The following is a 22,508-nucleotide window of genomic DNA, read 5'->3' as shown; positions in this document are numbered from 1 at the left end:
TTCAACAGTCTTCTTAGCAAAGCCAGATGGTAAAAAGATGATAAAGCAGAACAGAATACAGTAAGCTGACATTTTCTGCAGGGGACTTCCCCTCCCTAATTAAAATGACCTTCATTATTTCTTAGCTAGCAGGACTTTTTAAAACAAAATATGGATAATTTAAATAGAAGCATGATTTGCAAAATGGTTGGAAATATCCCTTAGAACATTTTTCCACCTTTGACCACCTCTGTAGCACAAAAAAGCCTTCAGTAATGCAAGAAATCTGCTCCAACTTTTATGCAAGTCAATGTCACTGACAACTGAGCAAGAAAGAAACCACAGTCAAGTCTTCACTTCAAAGCAGTGTTTAGTTAAAGATGAATTACGTGACCTTTTGGCAGTGTACAATGGAACAGAAGTCAAAGTTACCCAAATTCTTCCATGCTCTAAACAAATTCAGTCCCGTATCTATGAGAAACTACCTCTCTGTTAGAATAGACCACACTTTCCAGAACATGTTTAAGCTAATAAAGTTTCATGGAAGCCTCAAAGAGAGCAGATAAGTCTTCTTCTGTTTGGGGACGTGGTGATAGTTTAGTCACTCTCTCCTGCAAGATGAAAGAAAAACTGGATTATAAATGGATACCAATAAAATTAATCAACAGTAGGTGAACTACATGCCTCTGTATTCCTTCACAGAGAATAACAAAGCTTTGAAAAATAAGTAATCAAGTAATTAAATTGAAGCATCATCAACTGTACAGTACTTTCAAGAACACATAAGCTAAAATTCCCTGTAATTAAATACACAGAAGCAAGACCAGAATGCTGTTCAGTTTCTGAGTCAAGCACAGCAAACATGGGCCTTCTACATCACAGATGTCAGTACACTGGAGGACATTATCCTGAGAATATGGTCCATTTTAAAATTAATTTTTCAGCACTGAACTAGGAGTTGGAGTTTTAGGGACCAAGACTTTCAAAATACTACACCTCCCAAGGCCCAGGAGCTGCTGTAGATGGGGAGAATAAACAGCACCTGTAAGTCAGACTCTGAAAAAAAGACACAGCAAAGGAATAGTATCTTAATAAACAGCCCCACACCTCAGAGTCAGAATACAAAGGAATTGTGGTTAGTCTTCATTTGGACACTGATTCAACAGAATGTGCAGGTGCTAAAGCCCCAGTGACTGCAATGAAACTCAGGTATGTGCTTCAGGGCTCTGCTTGACAAAATAAGCACCAAGGCAGGGGCTGCAATTGAGAAAAGCCCTGTGCTAGTGAGGATGAGGAGCTGCATTAGTGTAGGTACCCAGTTACTGCAGGAACATCCAGCTGAAAGGGCCCAACATCAGTGTACTCATACTGGTCATGATTAGAACTTTCATGTTTTCAACAACCAATGATTTTAACTTTTACTGAAATACTGGAGAGAGTTAGAGATGTCTGCAAAGACAGAGTCCAGGCCCACACTAGGAACACATTATCTTTAGATGAAATGTGTTTTAGCAAGAGAGTTTTCTCTGCTGCAACCTGTTTCAACATCTCCCTTGTGGAAGGTGCTGCCCTCCAGCTTTACAGTTCCCCCTTTTTTTCACATGTGGACAGTGGATATCATTTGCTGAGGTCCTTGCCTGAGGCAGGGAGTGGGATGCAGGGGAAGGGGCTCCCCAGTGCCCTGCCTGGGCAGGAGGCTCAGCTGAGCCCCCTGGAAGCAGGGCGATGCCACAGCACAGGGCTGCAGCCGCGCACTTCCCCCGGCCCGTGGGACGCGACTGTGGCAGGCTGGATGTGGTCACACAGCAAGCCAGGCCACCACACTGCCAAATCAAGGTGAAACAGTGGTGAGAAGTCAGCTGGGAGGTATTCACAGCTCATAATCATGGTTAGCATGGCTTGTGAGGAGTCTGAGAAGTGCAGCTCTGTGTGCATAATTTTACCTACAGAAGATTCACAAGTGGCAATAAAATGGTGGTACCTCTCTCCCCACTGCTGACACCAGTGCTGCTACTCACAGAGATCCAGCCAAAGAGAAGACTGAGATTCTTCTATGCAGTTTTGAAATCAAATGGAAAATTCAAACAGCACTAGGGCAATAGTGTGTTGTTTTTTTCAGACTCATAATATGCAAAATATAATAACACAGTGCTCAAGTATTCATAAATTCAACATATTAGGACTGTCTGGGCCAAAGCCAGCTTTGCAGCTCTGTGCACTGAGATGTCCAGATTTATCTGTAAAATCACACCGGGTGACAGGAGACAGCCAGCCTGACAGCCTGACAGACTGGAGCATTTCCCAGCTCTGGCGACAGAAGGCTGCAAATGGAGCTCCTCCCGTGTGCCTGGACACAGAGGCACCATCACTACCTCTGCACAAGCTTGCTGATCTTTGCTGGTGCCCAGACATCGAGGCCCTGGCTCCCTCAGTCTGACTCAGTGCATCCTGGCCCTGTGCCAAACCCAGCAGCTCCGGACTCATCACTGCCTCAGCCCCACTGGAGCTGCCTCTGGGATGTCTGCAGGGGGTGGGAGGACAGAGAACAGCTCTTCCACAATCTCTTATTTTCAGTGCCCCCATCTCCTCTCAAATGCCACCACCTAGCCACCTTGAACTTTGAGACAGAATCCTCTTTGCTAGAATAACTGCTGTCTGTAAACAAGACCAATTTCAACAGCCTTACATAGGAAGGGAAATAAAATTCTGTTTTAACTTCAAGTCTGTCCCAGCAGAGCTCCCACCCCAAATCCCAACAGTCAGATTACATTTTTCCCTGCAGCCTGCACTTCATGGCATGGAACATACTTGGCAAACTTTTTAGTGCCATCACCACTGCACCACATTGCTTGCCTGATGTGAATGGGCCATTGCTCTATTACAAAGCAAACCTACTGCAAGACGAAAAGCAAAAGAATTATACCAAAAAATAAACTGTATGGATTAACCCATGGTTACTAACAGATTGTTAAGGAACACTGATACATTTGCATCATGTTACATCTCATACCAAAAAATAAGGGCTGGGAAACTATTAGATCATCTCATTTTACACAGTACAATGAATCACCAATGCCATAAGAAGACAGAAAAACCCTTCAACATCTTTTGGTGAAGAACCCTTCTCCAGCTAAGCAAAACTTGCATTCAATGATTGTTTTAAATAAATATGTTTATCAAAACAAACCCTCCAAATGCCCCATAACAAGGCACAGGCATAACCTACTTCATGGGTGCTCAGAGACCTTAGTTTTCTTCCTGGCTTTGCCACTGCTGTTGTGTGTGATCCTAAGCAGTTGTACCTTTGTGTCACTATTTCAGGTATAAAACAGGAATACTAATATTTACTGTTAATGTAACTGCTCTAAGGTGCTCTGAGATTTATGAGTGAGAAGAACTATACAGGATCTGCTGTAAAAAGTGAATAACCTTTTGGCCTGAACAATTTTCACTTTCTCCATAGTAATATTTCCCTTGCAACTTGGTGGGAACAAATACTAGGTCCATAGCATATGAATCAAACTGTTTTTTTACAAGGAAGACTCTGGATTTTGCTTTAAGAGTGGTGTGTTGCTTTTTGCAGCGTCTTTGTGGGCACTGAAACAATAAAGGGCATTACAAGTTTAATCTATATCATCCCAGGGGACCTTATTTCAAATTCTGATGGGGGTCAATGGAACAAAAAAGCCATCTGCGAAGAAAAATGCAACTTCTCAATATGGAAAGTTTAATGCAAAGTGAATTTGATCATTCTTACCAGATAGCACTTGGTATTAAGGCTTTATCTATAGACCACCTGCACACATAATTAAAGAGAGGTAGTTATGAAAAAAGCAGTATCTACTACAAAGATCACAGGCCTATGAAAAACATCCTCTTTTTAAAAACTGTAACATTAAAAAAAAACCAGACCAAACACTTAGCCCTTTCTTTCTGTATCCATGTGAAAACTGCAGCATGCACTCCAGCCCATTGAAAAGAAAAACCTAAGCTGTGGAGTGAAACAATATACAGTTGACTATCCATAATTTTCTCCATTCAAATAGTTTTCATGCAGGAATAGAAATAATTCTGGAAAAGAAGACTTCTGTTTTTTTTTTTCCCAAATCTGTTCTATTTTATTTGACAAGAAAAACTGTTTTGCTCTCTGTCTTACCTGAGGCAGAGTGCCTTTGACTAATGCAGGGATGTCTGCTTTGGAATAACCAATTGCAGCCAAGCCATCATCAACATTCAGATCAAATAGGAATTTCCGGAGTGTGTCTGCCAAAATAAGCCCAGCATCTTTGATTCTGGCAGTGCGGATGTCAGCTCCTAAAATAAGACATAATGCCTTGACTGTAGGGTGGAGAGAGCAGAGGAAGCCTGTCCTGGACTTAATTTAATCATAATATCAGCTGAATACATATCCATACATAACAGCCACTGCCCTAAAAGCAACATGAAGTAAAAAGAGGAATCAGTCCTCATTTTACAGTTGGAATGGTTTGTGAAAGGTGGAATAAAACAAGATCAGAGGCACGTTCACTGCTGCCAGAAAGACTAACTGCCACATGAGGTTAACTTCCTTTCCCTCTGTGCTCACAGGGAGAAGCACTTTTTAGTCTGACTAACTGCTGGGAGGAAAGCAGCTAATGCATGAACATCACTGGTATTTATTTGTATGGACAGTGTGCCAAATGCTAACTTCATTTTAAGGCCTTGAGTTTGCTGACATCTAGAGGACTGTTCTGTTCAATTACACATTGACAGAGAGGACCACAGCATGAGGGCTGAAAATGGCAGGAGACAGCAGGGCAGTGTTCAGCATGCTGAGTAAATTCTGAATTTATTGCTGTTTTAATATGTGCTGACTTGTGTAGGGTACTGTAGAACTGAAGAGGAGGAACTGCTCTCTTTGAAACAACTACTGAACAGTAATGAAAGCACCAATACAAAATGAAAGATTAGAAATATTTCTTACAGAATAGCTCATGTTCCCTTCTTCAATGAATGTTCAGGACTTACTTAAAAGTAATAATAAAAGTATGTCCAAACAGGAGAGCCAAGTTCCTCCATATGATTTCTTTCAAAGTAACCCGAGCTAAATTGGTTCTCTGTGTAACCTTAGTGATGTTACAGCAGAACTATGTTAGGTCCAAGTGCCACACTGAGAGATGAGTAACAGCAACACATAGCTACAGGAAAAATATATTCTGTGATCCTCACACAGCTCAGTGTAACATTCAAAGGGAGTTAACTGAACAGGAGACCTGCAAGCTCAGTTGAAGAGCTCAGATATTCAGGTAGTAAGGCTGGCACTAATGTAATAAATAATGTCTGGGAAAAGCTGATAAATAAGATATGAGAGAGTCCTGTAACAAACTCTTGTGCTATTGGGGCTATGCCATGAAGTCTGAGTTTATCCTGGGTTTTGCTGTGGAGGGGTAACTCCACAGCAAAAAGACATAAACCCTCTATCTTCAGATGGTAAAGTAAAAGGGAAAGGGAGGAGGATAAAATATGGCAGTAAATGTGGTTGCCAGTTTTAAAATATTACTATAGTTCTAGTACTTTCTTTTTGCTCAGCTTAAAAGATTCACCAGTCTTTAATTGCTCTTAGAAAATCTCTGGCCACATGCACACCTATCTCAACTGTCTAAGAATCCACCCAGGGAGGTATTAGGCTTTTTCTGGCTGTACCCAAATTCACAGCTGTACATACACACAACATAACTATTTAGTAATCTGCTTCATGTCATAAAATGCCTTCTTAGTCATTGCATTTGGCAACACGACAGATTTGAATCAGCTACTGTAGTCAGTTGGACTCTGGAGTGGACTCAGAAGTAAACACCCCAGATGGGAATTAATAAATTCAATCCCATGTGACATGTTTTCAGCAGAATCCCTTTCCAGCAAGGCACACAATGACGTAGTTAAAATTTCTACTGAGAAAACTAACAAAACTTTTAGAGATAGAATTTATGGCAGAAGTTAATACCACAAAACCTAAGCGAATTGCTCTTCAGTCACTTGTTCTAAAATCAAGAGCCAGAGCTGAAAATTTCTGATATGCTGTGCTGACCAGTTATCCAGACACATTTTGTTCAAATAATTTTAGTTGTCTGTTATTGCTGTAGGAACAGAGATATTTATTAGCTCAGTATATGACTCCAGCTGAGTTTGTGTTTTGTCTTGAACATAGGCAGGACAGCATACATTAGAGGAAACCTGAACAACCTCAGACTCTTTATGAAATAAACAGAACTTTCACCCAATGTAGTTTTTCTGACCATGTTGTTTGACACCCTCTATAAAATACTATAAAATGAATGTACATTAAATATATAAAATACTATAAAATAGTATATATAAAATATTTATACTATATATAAAATACTATGAAATGTCTATATTAAAGTCCCATTCTTCTTGAGATCCCCACTGCTTTGAGATTACTTACACAAGCAAGTCATACATGTGACTGGACTGCTGTGACTTGCATACAGAAGGCTGACCATACAAGGGACTGAACACAAATTTTCCAAATACCAGGAGAGTTGACCTAACCACTTTTTCTCCACTCCCTGCACTGCTGTGCATGTGGCTGTGCCTGCTCCTTGGCCAGCATGTGTTTTAGCAGCAGTGTAGCCACAACACAAAACTTAGTGCAGGCAAAGCCCCTGACCTTAGACAAATAAATTAGCTCAGTGCAGAGCCATGCTGTCACAGCTAGACTGCTCACAGCTCTGAGACTACATCACTGGAAGCTGGTTTATTACACACTCTAAGGACACCCTTTGGTGATGGGCTGTAGCATAACAAGGCACTGTATGACAAAATAACCTTTAAATAAGCTGTCAGCTTGCAGCATTTACTTTTATTCTGCTAAAAAGCAGAAAAGGCCAATTTGTTCATTAATCTCTTTTCAGCCATTTCATATGTGTTCACAGAAGAGCAACTCCAGGAAAAGCTTTCCCTTGGCATCAGCCACTGAGAAATTCCAACACCTACAGACAAGCTTAGGCCTACATTAGAAAGACCAAAACCCACAGCTGTGTGCCATAGAAAAAAGAGCAGGAGTGATTCAAAATATCACTGTTCTAAATCACTGCCACAGCAGGGAATTTGTTGGGGAAAATACTTCCTTTTAGCCAACAAATGCCCCCGAGTACTGGTTCACTTTGTAGTTACTACTCTTCATAAAGTGACAAGAGTTGTGCCAATCACAGCTACTCTTGTTTGATTTCCAACAGACCTCCAGTTAATTTCAGCTGTCCACTTTTCTGGCCAAGAATCAGATTTCTCCAGCTTGCTCCTCTAATCACATCATTCAATATCAAAATTCAGCATTATTCTATCTGATTTGCATGACATCTGATTCCACAATCTTGTTTTCTAAACTTAAACCCCTCCCAACAACTAATGACAATTGCTTGCACACAGTTTTTTTCAATCCCAAAATGTCATTTTGGAAAGATTTCCACTTGTATACTAGAACTGTACCCACAGAGGTTCCTTACCTAGAATCTCTGCAGCTTCTAAGTGACGTTCAGGATGTATCTGTGCTGTGAAAGCAAACACTGCTGGGGATGTCAGCACCACAGAAAGGCCATGAGGCTGGGGAAAAAAATAAAAATAAAAAAGAATAAAACACATCAACAGGACATGTACTTTTAACTTCAATGGACTTTAATGCTCATTAATGATAGATAACAGATATTTGAAATGTATATTAAGAACCCAAAAATAAACAAGTTTTACCACTAAAGAGTGATCCACATTATAATCCTTTGGTTTGTAAGTTTTCACCAAACCAGAAATAGGGTAAGACATTCCATGGCTGGAACAGAGAGCAGAGAGAGAGTGGTTAGGGCAGCTCTCCTGGTATTTGGAAAATTTGTGTTCAGTCCCTTCTGTGGTCAGTTTTCAGTATGCAAGTCTCTTCAGTACAGATTCTCAGAAGGCATTGACAGGTATGATGTGGATATTAGGTACAGAAAACCCTCATCCCTCTGCACCTCAGGGACCTAGCTGGAAAAAACAGTACCTCCTTACTTTGTGAGGGTGAAGTTATATTACTTCACTGACTGAACTGAAAGATCTTCAGTTCCTAAAGTAATGTAAATATGCCAAAAATATCATAGTCTGCATACCTATGTGTTCACACTGTCTGAAAAAAAAAGAAACTTTAATTTTAAGATATAATTATAAAAGTAGACTTGCTCAAAGAAAAGGAATGAAAGGAAGGTCTCTGAAGAGAATGACTGCTAATAACTTCTGTACACAATTCACTTCTAGGCTTTGCTTCTGTGATATTTTCATTCAAATGAAACTATATTGCCTTGCAATATTAATTACAGCTCATTTCAGACTGCTGATTGCCTATCCCACAGACAAGCTTACAGATAATTCCATCAGTTCAGGAAAAAACTCAAGATGACATCATTGCTGTCTCACTGCAGAACAGCTGGCATGGAATCTTACATTTTAAATGTCATTGACTTTTTTACTCTTGTTTTTGCTACCAAGGAAGGTAAAGAAGGCTGTGTTTTGTAATTTTCACGTGACTGGTTTTGAGTATCATAGCCCAAGAACACACAATCCTTACACTCATAAATGACAGGAGCCCATCAGTTTGTCACAACACACAGGTTCTTCAGCATCACAGGCTAGGCTACAATCCCTTACTCTACTTTCAGCAACAAGGGCAGCAACATCTTTGACAATCTGAAACAAACACTAGCTGTAAGCTGACCTCAGATGGGGTTACTATTTCTCTGTACTCACCAGAGATGGACACCAGCATTGCCAAAGCCAATCCCAGCAAAAGCACTTGCCAGGTGCATGTTGGCTCTTGCTTCACGGTCTTCAGGGTTTCTGATGGCTCTGTGCACCATGGAGGCAAATGGTACCAATGAATTCACAAACAGATTGGTGATTCAGGAGGGAGAAGGGAGAGAGGGCTTCTTTATGGGCAGATACACAAAAAATCTAAAAGATAAACTGAGATTAAAATGGTGGAAATGGAATCAAGTCACGCTTCGGTAAAAGAACAAGCCTGCATCTGGGTCACTTATGTAGATCATACTGGTTCAGTGAAGGGCAAGCTTTCTTTCACTTTTCCAAAAAACAAGTAAATAGAGTGAATTTAACCATATTCAATTCAGTAGTGAATTAAAAAATTCCAGTTAGAATCTATGGTAATTCTGTGTATGGCTCCAGGATCACTCCAGTTTTCTCACCATCTCATTAGGTGGCGCTCTAGACTCCACCACCTGTGGAAGAAGACAGGATTCCCTGGCTTCCTGTGTCTCAGGATCCTTGTGCAGTTTGACAGTGAGGAGAAAACGTCTCATTAATAGATTCCAAAGGAACAAAACCCAACTATTTTGACTTACTAGGTACTGTAAAAAGATTTTTCAAAAAAAGCCCACATTGATTTTTAATAGAAGTGCACAAGGGATGCAAAAGCTGTAAAGAGGCTGAAACTTTATTGACAGGGATCAACACCAACTCCCAGCTAAGGCAATACCTATTCTAAACTGAAGGTCTTCTAAGGATGAGCAGGCTTGCAATAAATGCATACTTTTGCACATTCGTAAGTGCATATCTTAATTTACACTGAAGGCCACAGAAGTGTTTTATTCAGTTTGTTACATATTCCCCTTATACTGTCATAGAAAGGAGATTCTTGAAAAAAAGAAAAGTAAATTCTCCTCCCATATTAACTGAACAGCTTGAAATACCTTTAACTGAGGACTTCAAGAATAGATTCACATAGACATTAAAAAGGTACCTCCTCAAGACAAACTACTAATCCAAATTTTATCTGAAATTTTGAATTTTATCTGAAAAATATTTTGCTTTATTTAAGAAAAATCTAGGGTAGAAAACAAAAGCTTAATGTTGCAGCCTGCCTCATCCTAGCCTAAAATTCCCATTCTTGCAGGCCTGCCCTTTGGGGCACTGTGTACTGAGCACCCTGCAGGGGGGATGGCTGTTAGGTGTGTTACCTTTTCAGGTACTTAGCGACAATTCTCAGAGCGTGCAGAGCCCAGACGTCGCTGACGGGGTTGCTGCCTTGGTAGGCGGGGCGCTCGATGGGGTTGGAGGGGCAGGGGCTGCGCTGGTGGTAAGGGAGAGCAGTGTACGACTCCAGGGCATGGCTGACAGAAAGATGGAGAAATCAATTACTTAAGGGAGAGAGCTCCCTGTCACTGCCCTGCTGTCCTTTGAATGAATGCAGGTTCTTTTTTATTTCTGGTGTCCAACAGGTGCTGAAACAAGAAATACAATCTCACAGACAGTGGGAGAATGCTGGGCCAGCACCTCCAGAGCACCTCCTCTCCCACACACACACAGAGAAGGCAATCTAAACACGGTCCCTTTCTATCAGCTCACACCTGCTAAAAGCACCAGCACCTGTAGTGTTTTTCACTGAAGAGGGCTGTGCATGTGCAATGAGTGCTTTTCCTTTTTGTAGGACAGGAACCATAAGAGACTTTAGCACTGGAAACTTCATGGGGTACTTTTTTTTTAGAAGTACTGACCTTGAAAAAAGATGGGTATGATATTTAAGCTAAGTGGAACTGCCAATAGTCTCATCTCCCAGACATTAATGAATCTGACCACATAAAAAAGGGGCACTGCCTACATGGCTCCATTAAGATGAACAAAACTACAGACAAACCATTTTCATTGATGAACAACTGCCTTTTTTCCATTACAGACATTGCAGGCCAGAGTCCTTCATCACACTTGAGAAGTCACAGTTTCATTACATATCTAATACTCTAATATACATAGCACCCAGAAGAAAAGTAAGCTCTGGCTCTCCAAAAATAAATGCCAATGCATTTTGTGCAGTTAAGCTGCTGGTTTGAGATGGATAAAATTTTGTGCCAGGTGAAAAGCAAACTTTTCACCTGGCACAAAACCAACCATGAGGTTGGTTCCCAGATGACCATAGCTGGGTGAAGACCTGCTAGTACCTCACAAGCTTTTATGAATTTTTATTGACACATCATGGCTTTTGTTAGAAATTTTTATTCTCTATTCCCTGCCATGTCTGTGATTTATGATAAATGCTATTACAATTGTGATTCATCATCTATCTCCATGATCCCCAAAAAAGGGACACTTGGACTCTCTTCCCTGACAACAGCTATTCTGGAAGCAAAGAGTTTCTCCAGTGCACTGCAAAAGCATTCAAATTTCTGCAAATGCAGGTTTTGTTTCCATACATTCTGAGGGAGGCAGTGAAACTAAGGAAGAGGAAAGTCTGACACAGCTCACCTTAACAAGAAACAGCAAACAGAAAAAAGATCATCCTCTTGTGCTCTCAAAATACATTTTTTCTACAATCATCACAGTAAAAATACAAAATTTAAATAAATTCAAGTGGCAGCCTATGCAGAAACTCACCAAAGCACATCAAAGCCACTGTTGGCCACTATTCGTTCAGGCATAGACAGTGTGTGTAAAGGATCAATGAGGCCCAACGTGGGCTTAATGGCTCTTGAAGCAATACCTGTAATGTGCAAAGGGAGGAAAATCAGTTAAAGATGTTTTGCAACAAAATAGCACAAGATGAGCTTAATGTTCAAAACATGACAATAAGGAGGGAAAAATATTTGAAACTATGAACATGAAAGCAAAGAGAGAGACGGGAGGATAGGGAGTATTTATGAATGTAAACTGATGATGAAGTCTCTCTAAAAGAGTTACATGATTTGAGACTTTTGCCTGAAGTGGATTTTACCAGACAACATTCTCTCTCTGTTTGCAACCCTCCCTGAGCAGCCTTGCAAGATGCCTGTGGCATCTGCAGTATTCTTAGATTTGTGTCTTCTGTGGACAGGCAGAAGGCAAAACTGGTTTGTACCTGCAATCAATTGTTACTGCCAATTGCTGTCTTCAGCATCTGTAATAACCATGCCCTTGTATTTCGGTTAAGGGCACAAAGATGGAGCTCTGAGACAGACAGACAGACAGACAGACAGACAGACTGATTGACTACGTATAGACTAGAAATCTCTTGAGCTATTGTCTCCTTAGCACACCCATCTGGGTCCTGAGTTCTGCAGACTGTGTGATGTATAAAATCCACATGTTTAGAAGCAAAACTTTAAGCAGCTGTGAAGCTCAAGATGACATTTTAGCCTTAATCTTTATTTGCCAGGGATGAAAAGGCCAAAGGAAGACAGTGTCCCTCACTTGCACAGCATCCCAGGCCTGAGGTTTCCAAAGTCAGGAAAAGGAACATTTGGTTGCAATTACACAACAAAGAAGCAGAAGTCTTAAAAGTAGAAAGAAAAATACAGAGGAAATAAGGAACAGTTGGTTGACCCTGAATATAAGTAGAAATTTCCTTTGCAATTAACATTTTCTGCCATTTAAGGACTTGAAAGATTTTAGTTTCCTGTTTTGCCTTCAAACTATAATCCACTGTATTACATAGGTATTTCATTATGTTAATATTATATAAATTTAATTCAAGGAGGAAACCTTTAAGCTTTTAAAATTTGCCTGTGGCTGTTGAATCAAACAAAATGACACCTGAAATGACATGCAGCATCCTTTCCTTTCAAGGCAGGGAAATAACAAAGACATGGGAAAAGCAATTGTCTTGAATAACACACAGAAACCTCCACAAAACAAACAAAAAAAACCCCAAAACAAAGCACCAAAACCTCACCGGTTTTAACTTTTAGTTCTTTGAAGTCAAAAATGGCAACACCAGTGGTTTCACTTCCAGTGCCAGATGTTGTAGGAACTTAAAAGCAAGAATGGAGATAACAAACAACAAATAATAAGAAATATATAATACTGCAATTTAAATAATAAAACCACAATAGTAATACCACCCAAAATACAGGGCCCAGGAAATCTTGGAGGTATCCCTGATCCAAAGCCAAGAGATCAAAGGGAAACTGCTACTTTGATCTCTTTTCTCAGTAAAGGAGTCTAGCTGAGCTAAACAAGACAAAGTAAGGATAAAACCTCTGACTTTACCTCCACTGAATTAAACAGCAAAACGGCTGCTGAATACAACTAGAGGAGAAGTTAGCCCAAAGGAAGCTGAAACAGCCACAGTAAACTGATTTCAGTAGAAATATCAGGGAGTGTAGAATGCCTCACCTTCCCCTGGCCCCAACTCTCCAAACACTCTCCTCATGCTTTACCTGCAATGAGTGGCTTGAGGGGCACAGTGACCGGCTTCCCTTTCCCAATAGGAGCATTGACATAATCCAGGAATTCTGCTGAAGGGCTGGCTGCATACAGGTTGGCAGCTTTGCAGGTGTCCATCACAGAGCCACCTCCTACAGCAACATAGGCATCAAACTCTCCCTTTTTAGCAAATTGGATGGCATCCAGGAAACTTAGGACACAAGAAAGATTTTCCAATTAGTAAGGATAAAATCAGTCCACAGGGAAACTAACTATTAATACCAGCATGCAGGCCACAAGGAGGGGTTTAAAAAGCCATATGAAGTCCTGTAAATGCCTAGGCACTACTTGGGGAAATGCACTGTCAGAAGTAAATTGTACCTTTGGTCTGTTGGCTCCACACGGACATTATCATATATTTGAAAGTTTATACCATATTTTGCCAAGGAGTTCAGTACTGCATTTACAGGAGGGAGTTTGGAGAGGTTTTTATCTGTCATCAAACAAACTCTTCTAGCACCAAGATTCTGCAGGTCCTACAATAATGAATCAAAAAACCAAACAATGAGTATAAAATCATACACATCACTATTTAAACGCTAATCCAAATCAACGGAACCATTTGATAACAATAAACCCCTGACTTAAAAAATAGTTGGTTATTGCAAAATTTTTAAAACCATATCAGCTGAAGAAAAAGAGCATTAACCACATACATGTAGAATAGAGAAAGCAGAATAAAATTTAAAGCTGCCAGATTTATATCGTTGAAGTCTTAAGATAGAAGAAAACTAAAGTTGTTGAACCACATGGAACTACTTTATACTATAGTCACATACAAAACATTTTTAAAAATATTTTTTCCTAAGTTCCTGTGAGAATAAAAAAGGCCTTTTCACAGACTGTCTCCATTAGCTGCCTACCAAAGCACAGCATTAAAATATTGAAAATGTAATACTGGATATTTATTTATTGATGAAAAATCAAAATGAGGTGGCAAAAAGAAGAAAAACAACGCTACATCCTAACCTTTGCTAAGTTGTCACAATAGCTATACAATACGTATAAATTATTCTAGTGCTGTTTAAAGACAGGTTCCGTCTAATTTCATTTACTGTCTGGCTATAATTTTACTTCACAAATTTTCAAATAAAAGAGAGATCTATTAATGCTAGAAATGCCAAAAATGAGGAAAAATGATTAATGAAAAAAGGCAGCGATAAAAGCACACTGGAACAATGTACTCAGGTGAACCATCTCCCACTGCTGAAACAGAAATTCTACACTTACACAGGGCAAGCTGAGAGCTGAATGAATATCTAGCTAATTTATTAGGAAGTCTCCGATTGAGTTAATGAGAGCTAGAAAGATGAAAGCGATCTTGAGAAAATCCTGGTGAGTCAGCAGGATTTAATTTCTGAATTAAATTCCCGGTCAGAGAAAAACGTTGCCTATTTGTAGCAAAGTATCAATGACCCAATTTTCCCCTGAGCTGCATTTCATACACCACAGCCCCACAGATGCACCAGGCTTCTGTTCTTCAACCAACAGTGTACTCCAACCTTTGTGCATTGATGCATTGGATCACACCATATATAAGCTTTCCTTTATTAAGTGGATTGATAGCACTGGCAGCCCTTCAGAAAATAACTTTTTACCATAGCAGCTTACCATGCCAATCTCTTTTGTGACTCCTTCTCCATACCGGATGTTTGAAATGGCCATCTATAAAAAAAAGAACATTTCTTTCTCTCAACAAAAATGCCATCTGGCCCTACTCATTCAAAGTAAAATATAAATATTTGATAATGCAAATATTTGCTAAGTGCCATATTTGTCAAGAAGTATTGTTTGTACAGCTTTTAAATGAAACATATTTTATTATTAAATCTACCTCAAATGCATAGTCTGTACTCCCCAGGGTAGGCCGTTCAGGAACTGGAATGGAAATAAAACAGTGCAATTAGGAAAAAATAACTTATTTCATTCTGTTTCTCAGCTCTAGAGTTGACAGATTCCCTTGATTTTAGAATCACTAACATATTTCCACACGTCATCTCAACTTGTCTGGATAACAGTCATCCATTTCACTTCTTGCTGTTCATGACATTAATGATCCAAGTACTTGATCTGACTCACATAATTCAACAAAACAAGTGAGTTTTTCAATTTTTTTCAAGAATTAAGTATTTTTTATAAAAACTGAATAAATTAGCAGGAAGGTTGCATGAGAGTTTGTTTGCAGTCTACAAAGAGCAGAACAGCACATAAAAAAGTAGAACTGTGTTTGTGTAGAGCTTCAGGCTGCTACATACAAGCTGAGAGGTGCTAGAAATGCATAGGGGCTACATGGTAACCTTTGGAACAAAGACAAATTCATGAGACAACATCTTTATGCACCTGGATAAAGAACACCTTATGTATGCATGGGAGCAATACTTACAGGTGTTTACACTTCTTTTTACTTCTGCCTAGTCCTGAACGTGCAGGTGAAACAGAGTTATTTGCTAGAAAATTACCACGTGCACTGCTAATAATAAATAAGAGTCAGTGTATTAATATTAACTTTAATTAGAAGATATTTATAAGGACAGTATTTCAGTCATAGCTTCTCTCTGCCATGTCATTTTTGCATGGATTATCACAAAACCCAATTTCTGGCATATTCTGATTTTGCCACAGAGTGAAGCAAACTGCATCAACTGAAACTGCCCATTCTTCTCCAAGAAAACACCAAGCAAGGCACTCTGCTCTTCCTGCTGCAGGCATGCCTTATGTCTGCTATATTAATTGAAAATACACAATTTTGGATTCCGATCCAATGAGTGACACCATGATAATGAGGCTTGCAGACACGCTGGGGTGCACTGAAGCACTGACCCACAGCAGCAACAGATAGATGTATTAAAGCCCTTTATGTACTTTCTATTCAAGCACAGGCCAGCTGCTATCAGCTCTTTCAATGCCACCTCTTGCCAGGCTGTACATGTTTGACCTCTCCTGGAGCTGGAGTCTGCTGTACTTTCAGTCATTAATTTGACAGGATAAGGACATGTCCAAACTATTTACTCTCTTGCTTTCTGATAGTACAATAGACACCCTGCTGTTACATTCTTGAAACAAACTTAACTTTCAGGGTGAATTTTACCGAGTTCAAAAATTGTACTAAAAAAACCAAAGAAGTTAGGGTTTTTTTCAGCTATAGTCACTGTTCAATAATTTCCCACAATTTAGAGATTTACTGAATTGATATCATCTTGCTATGCTATAGACTCTATTGCTGCCTAAAACTTTCAGAGAGGGTTATTAACTCAGGCTTCAGTTTAGCAAGAGCTTAGTTTAAATTGACTGAGCAGGTCATCAAGCAGACAAGCAAAAGAACGAAATTCTATTTCTCAGCTGCACTATTGTCTTCTGTATGGATCGTCTTGGGCAAAACAAGTATCTGAACATATAAAAAGCTTTTCCGTATGTAAAATGACAATGTCAATTCTTTAGGAAGTGTTCTAAGCATGTGAAACCATGCTACTTAGAGTTACACATTACCAAAATTATGGCTCAAACCACTAATATTAAGTGGATCTGGAGACTAACCAACAATCTGGAGACTGGCAGATAATTAATCTCCTAGCCTCCCTACAGCCCATGCAAACAGAAGTTCCTCCTAGGGTGACTGGGGTAAGTCAGCACAGCTCCCCTGCTCACAGTCCACAATCCTGGCCTAAGTGAGCTGCATTCTTGGGGCTGACTGTATAAAAAGCCTGTGGAGATTTTATTTCCCAGGCCAACACACAACTTTGTGAAAGGCTACTTTTTATCCATATCTTCCTGCTTCTTTTCTGGTGCAACACGTGTGTATCCAAAAGCAGATCGAAAGTTGAGATGGTTCAGGTGATGACAGCCAGAGCAAAGTCCAGATCAGCTGGCCACATGGTATGGGGAGGGAGGGGACAGGAAGCAGTAACTGTGGTTTATGTGTGTGAAAAATGCATATTTTATCATTGGCTTTTCGCAAATATTAAAGTGAATATTATATGTGTTTTGTTAGAAAGTAATGCTGTATTAATTCTCTTAAGTAGTGTGCTAAATATAGTTTTAGGTTATAAAAAAATGTTAAAATACAAACTATGCTATGTAGGATACTTTTTTAAAAGAAAGGACTTGCAGCGAGATAGCAGCCACAGGACACCTAAATCTTTCAGAGAAAAGGAATTTATTGCCCTCTTATTAGAAGAAATGAACTTCTTCCTGCCTTGAAGGCGCTGTTAGGATTCAGAGGAAGAAGCTGATGATGACCAGACAGAATCTTGTATTTGAATGGAATTTATGCATCATGTATGAAGTCAATGAATATGCAACAGGTTATTGTTTATAAGGGTTAATCCTTCGTTAACAGGGTTCCTTTTTCAGGCTCGTGCTGCCCAGAAAAAGGTACCCGGACGTCCGTAACTCTTTGTCTCTCTTGTCTCATATTGTCCTAATTCAATTTGTCCAAATTATTATTGGTCTAATTGTATTACTATTTTTATAACCATTTTATTACTATTAAACTTTTAAAATTTTAAAAACAAGTGATTGGCGTTTTTTACATGTGGGAGCAGTGACTCTCTGCAACAATAACCACCAGCACTGTACAGCTGCAAAATAACAGGTTGTTTACCTTCTCCTTCAGATTGTTCCTTCCCAGCTGTTACCTGCACCCTCTGCCCACGTTGCATGGGTACATACAGCCCTCTGCAGGGCCACGGCCTCCTACAGAATTATTTTGGAGAAACAAATTAAGTCTTACCTTGGGAATAAGTGTGGCCATGGCTCGGGCACCGACAACTAGTTAAAATGTTTAAAAAAAGGTATGGTTAAAAAGGGGAAAACTAAAGCAGAAAACTAAAGCTTTACGTCCTAAAAGCCTCGTGTAGGCGCCCCTTCCACGGGCCTGCAGCTGAGCCCGCCGGTGTGCAGCAGGAGGGTCCGCAGGGGCGGAGCGGCCGCCGCTTTTCGCGTCCCAGCCGCGGGCCCGGCCCCGGGAGGGACACCAGGAGGGACACCAGGAGGGACACCAGGAGGGACACCGTGAGGGATCCCGTGAAGGACCCCCGGCAGGGACCCCCGTGAGGGACCCCCGCGCCCCTTCCCGCCGCACTCACGCCGCCCGCTCCAGCTGCCGCAGCAGGTGGGACACCCGCTCCCGCCCCGCCGCCATCGCCCGGATCTGGGGACGGCCGGGAACGGGGCCCGGGACGGGGCCGGGGCCGGGCCGGCGGCAGCGCCTCCTCCCGGGACAGCCCGGGACAGTCCCTGGCACAGGGACTCGCTGGGTCAGGCGACAAGTGTCCCATTCAGCACCCCCAGCCCACGGCCCTAAGGACAGCGTTGTCAACATCCAACTCAGGCCTGCTCTAAGGGAAGCAAAATCCGCTTGCTAAACCAGCACAGAATGCCAGTGAAGAGCGACTAAAATCTAATTAGGACTCAGTGCTTGTTGTGTATTTGTCACAGAAAAATATTGAAAGTTATGGAATTGCTAAGTGAAAATAATAAAAAACCCCCCATGGTCCTGAAATTAAGTGAAACACTTTTCTGACTCTTCAGTTGTGCCCAGTGACAGGACAAGGAGGAATGGTCTAAACTAAAACACAAGGAGCTTCAACCTCAGCATGAGGGATTTCTTCACACTGAGGGCGGCAGAGCACTGGAACAGGCTGCCCAGGGAGGTCGTGGAGTCTCTGTCACCTTGTTCTTGTAAGTTCTTCTAAGCCTTCTGATGTTTACATTGTTGTAATGGAGTTTCTCACGCACTTTTCATGTAAATAATGATTGTTTTGCATTCCTTTCTGGAAGAGAATTGATGGATTGTTGGTTTGACCAGTGTGGCTGGAGAGGTGGCAATTTTATCCTCCAATCCACAGTCACTTTTGAAGTTCTATAAATATCAGAGTTTGGAAATAAACTGCCCCTTTTTGGTCTTGGACATCTCAGAGTGTGAGTGTCATTCATTTCGTGTTGTATTGCAACAGTGTCCCTCTCTGGAGACATTCAAAATCCACATAGAAATGTTCCTGTGTCACCTGCCCTAGGTGACCCTGCCTTGGCAGGGGCCTTGGACAAAATATCCCCAGAGATCCCTTCCAACCATGACAATTCTGTAATTCTGTGAAATCATAGTAAATTACAGTGCAGGATGGAGTAAAATTTTGTAACCAAATTTTCAAGCTGTAAGCTATGCTGCTTAGCTGCCTGCACAGTAGTACACCAGTACTGAGCAAAGGAAACATTGGATTCTGACAAAAAAGCATAAGTTTTCTAATGTAACAGATATAAACGCTTTGCCTTTGCATTCTCTTTGTGTCTTACTAGATGATCTTTAAGGTCCCTTCCATTCCACATAATTCAATGATTCTATGAGCAAATCAGATGAGCCTAAAACTGACAATTTTGCAAGGTGCTGATCTTAGGAAAGGTTAGTGACCTGCCCAGGCCCCTACATGAAGCTGCAAAACCTTTATTCACTTGTGAGAGCCAGAAAGTGGCAACACCACTGGAGCACCCGCACCTCTGCTCAGGTGACCACTTTGCTGCTGGAGATGAACACACTTCATCGGATTTTGGTGGAGAAAACTGACCAGCAGCCTCTTGAGCAGCACAGAACTCATCACATATTTGTATGGCAAAAGAGCCCTTCTCTCTGGCTGAGCATGTTCAAGATGTGCCCTATGGAAATGCCTGGACGATCAGAGGTCTGGAATGCCTCTATTGATAACAAAGGGTTGTGCCCACAAGACCATTCCTGCCACTGACAGGTCCAAAGCAGCCTGCAGTGCTGCAGACAGCTCAGCACATGGGCAAGAAGCACTAGAGAGGCAAAGAACACACCCTGTGCAAGGTCCAGAGGCTGGGCAGTGGTCAGTCCATCAATGCTATCCAAGCTCCAAGGTGTACAAACCCCTTCTGCCCTCAGCAGCTCCCCTACACAAAGGGTTTGCCTTCTGATGCTTTTTACTGAAGCTGCCATCCTAACTGAAGTGCTACAGAACAAGAAGAAAACTGCTTAAGTGACCCGGCTTTTTCAAAAACTTGCAGTGAGGCATTACAATATCATTAACCACTAAAAACCTTTAAAGTTTGAAAACCCAATTTAACTGAGATTACTGAAACTTGTTTTACTAACTTTCTTACCAGGGAACAGCATCTTCCCTGTAGCTATGCCACACATTGAGACAGTTGAGTTTTCTTTTTTCTATTTCAAGTGTACATGTGACACAACAAAGCTCAAGAATAATGGAAAAAAGTCTGAGAGAATTTCTACTACCTGCTCTCAAACTGCTAGGTAAACAAGATTATTTCTATAAAATGATGGATCGCCGTTACTACAGGGAGAAATTTAGGTTTTAACTTGTACAATACAAACATTTTTCTGCTAAACTCAATGGCTGTCCGGCAGCTTTGACTTCCTTTTTTCATCAACAAAATGCTGTAGAAAATCTGTACAATTTCTTAGGCCCTGCAATAAATCTTACAGTGAGTTTGCATGCTCCTTGTGTAACTGAACCTGCATACCACAGAGCTGAGCGGCAGAAGATGACTTATAGAACAAGAGCCCCACCATCAGGCCACTTGCCCAGGGCAGAGAGCAGCAGCCACATCCTTAAATGCACCTGTGGCTGCTACTCATCAGAACTCCAGGTCACATCTGCGGTCCCGTCCCAGCTGCCTGAAAACAGCTTTGCTCAGCTTTTGTCCTGGCAGAAATGCTGCAGTTGTGAAGCAACATTACCTGTGAAACAAGTCACTGTGACAGCCCCAGCCTGGGGAGAACCGGGGCACCTTTCTCCCTTCACAGGACACCAATTTCCCTTGGATGGAGAACACAGCCCTCCTTCTCTACCAGCTAAGAGCCAAACGCGGGATGTTTTAGAAATGTCAGAACGCATTTATTGACAGATACGTGTGTGAACAGAGCACCGGGCAGGAGGCTGGCAGCGACAGTCCCTTCCCACGCCTCGGTGGGCATCCCCAGCCCGTGCCGCACACTGTCCCTCACGCCTTCTTCCTCCTGCCCCCGCCGCTGCCGCCGCCCGCAGGCTTCTGCTGCTGCGGCTGCCGCCGGGCCCCGCTCTTCTTGCCGCTGCGCCCGGGCCGCTGCTGCCGCCGGCCGCGTTTGCCGCGCTTCGACTGCTTCTTGCCCTTGTTGGCAGCGGCCGCCTCGGCTTCCTCCTGCCGCAGCTGCTTGTTGACGGCGCGGGTGATGTCGAGCACCGGCTTCTTGCTGCCCATGTCCCGCAGCAGCTCCAGCTGCCGGTTGCGCTCGGCCGCCAGGTTGCCCAGCAGCGGCTGGAAGCGGCGCTTCTTGCCGCCGCTGCGGGACGGCGGCTCCGCGGGCTCCTTGGGCAGGCGCGGCTGGAAGCGGCCGAGCGAGGCGGTGGAGACGCGGGCCACGCGGGCCACCCGCCGCAGCTCGTCGCGGTCCTGGTGCCCGGTGGGGTGCAGGGGCGCGGCGGGCACGGCGCTGCCGGCGCGGTGGGCTCGGGCCAGGTTGCGCAGCCGGTTCAGCTCGTTCCGAGCCACCCGCTCCCGCTTCTCCCGCCGCAGCCGGGCGAACTGGTCCTCCTCGGGGTCGGCGCCCGCCGGCACCTCCGCCAGCCAGGCGCGGGACGGGTCTCCGCCCGCCCGCTTGTAGCCCCAGCGCCGCCGCCACTCCTTGGCCTGCTCGTCCCACACCAGCGAGGTTTTCTTCTTGCGGCGGATGCCCTTCAGCCGCGCGAACTGCTCCCAGCGCGTCGGCGGCCGCGGCTTCGGCGCCGGCTTCTCCCGCGGCAGGCGGAACGTGGGCTCGGGCAGCTGCGCCACCAGCGGGCCCCCGGCGCCGCCGGCGCGCTCGGCCGGCAGCTCCCAGAGCCGGGACACGAGCAGCTGCGTGTTGTCGCGGGCCAGCGCCCGCAGCAGCGCCTCCCGCCGCGGGCCGGCCCCGCGCAGCGCCGCCGCCGGAGGGGGGTTGCGGTCCACGGCCAACAAATTGCCCAGGTCGTACTCCAGCTCCAGCTCCTTTTCCACCGTGATGCTCCGCCGCTTCTCCGCCTCCTGCTCCTCGGCGGCCGCCAGCACCGCCTCCACCCGCACGGCCGCCATGGCAGCGGTTCCACGTGCGAGCGGCGCCGCCGCTGCCCCGGAGCCCGGCAAAGCTCCGCCGGGTCAGCGCGCCGGAACCGCCGCGCCCCGGGGGCGGGACGAGCGCAAGGCCCGCCGGGAGATGTAGTCCCGTCCTGCCAGCCCGCCAGGGGGAGCCATGGCTCCCCGCAACCCGGCCCGCGGCTGCCGCACCCGCGGTGCGACCGGGGACCCCCGCTGTGCTAGATACCCCCGGTTGTGCCTGGGGAGCC

General features: G+C 43.3%; 2 protein-coding genes across 2 annotated transcripts; both read right to left on the bottom strand.

Moving 5' to 3' along the window:
• Nucleotides 1-331: 331 nt before the first annotated feature.
• ADHFE1 (alcohol dehydrogenase iron containing 1) lies at nt 332-18,357 on the bottom strand. The gene is made up of 14 exons (XM_063169655.1): nt 18,279-18,357; nt 17,924-17,961; nt 15,029-15,072; nt 14,806-14,859; nt 13,516-13,670; nt 13,149-13,345; nt 12,662-12,739; nt 11,389-11,494; nt 9,978-10,130; nt 8,752-8,850; nt 7,726-7,804; nt 7,485-7,581; nt 4,136-4,293; nt 332-590 (listed from the first exon to the last, which is right to left on the bottom strand). Exons 1-14 carry the CDS (start codon nt 18,332-18,334, stop codon nt 507-509), a joined length of 1,398 nt encoding a protein of 465 aa, XP_063025725.1. The 5' UTR covers nt 18,335-18,357; the 3' UTR covers nt 332-506.
• A 2,683-nt stretch (nt 18,358-21,040) lies between these two features.
• RRS1 (ribosome biogenesis regulator 1 homolog) lies at nt 21,041-22,290 on the bottom strand. The gene has a single exon (XM_063178016.1). The coding sequence runs from the start codon at nt 22,255-22,257 to the stop codon at nt 21,169-21,171; it is 1,089 nt and encodes a 362-aa protein (XP_063034086.1). The 5' UTR covers nt 22,258-22,290; the 3' UTR covers nt 21,041-21,168.
• Between the last annotated feature and the right edge of the window lie 218 nt (nt 22,291-22,508).

This window comes from Melospiza melodia, chromosome 1 (genome assembly GCF_035770615.1).
Source record: "Melospiza melodia melodia isolate bMelMel2 chromosome 1, bMelMel2.pri, whole genome shotgun sequence".
NCBI classification, from domain to species: Eukaryota; Metazoa; Chordata; class Aves; order Passeriformes; family Passerellidae; genus Melospiza; species Melospiza melodia.
This window is presented reverse-complemented; position numbering and strand designations above follow the sequence as displayed.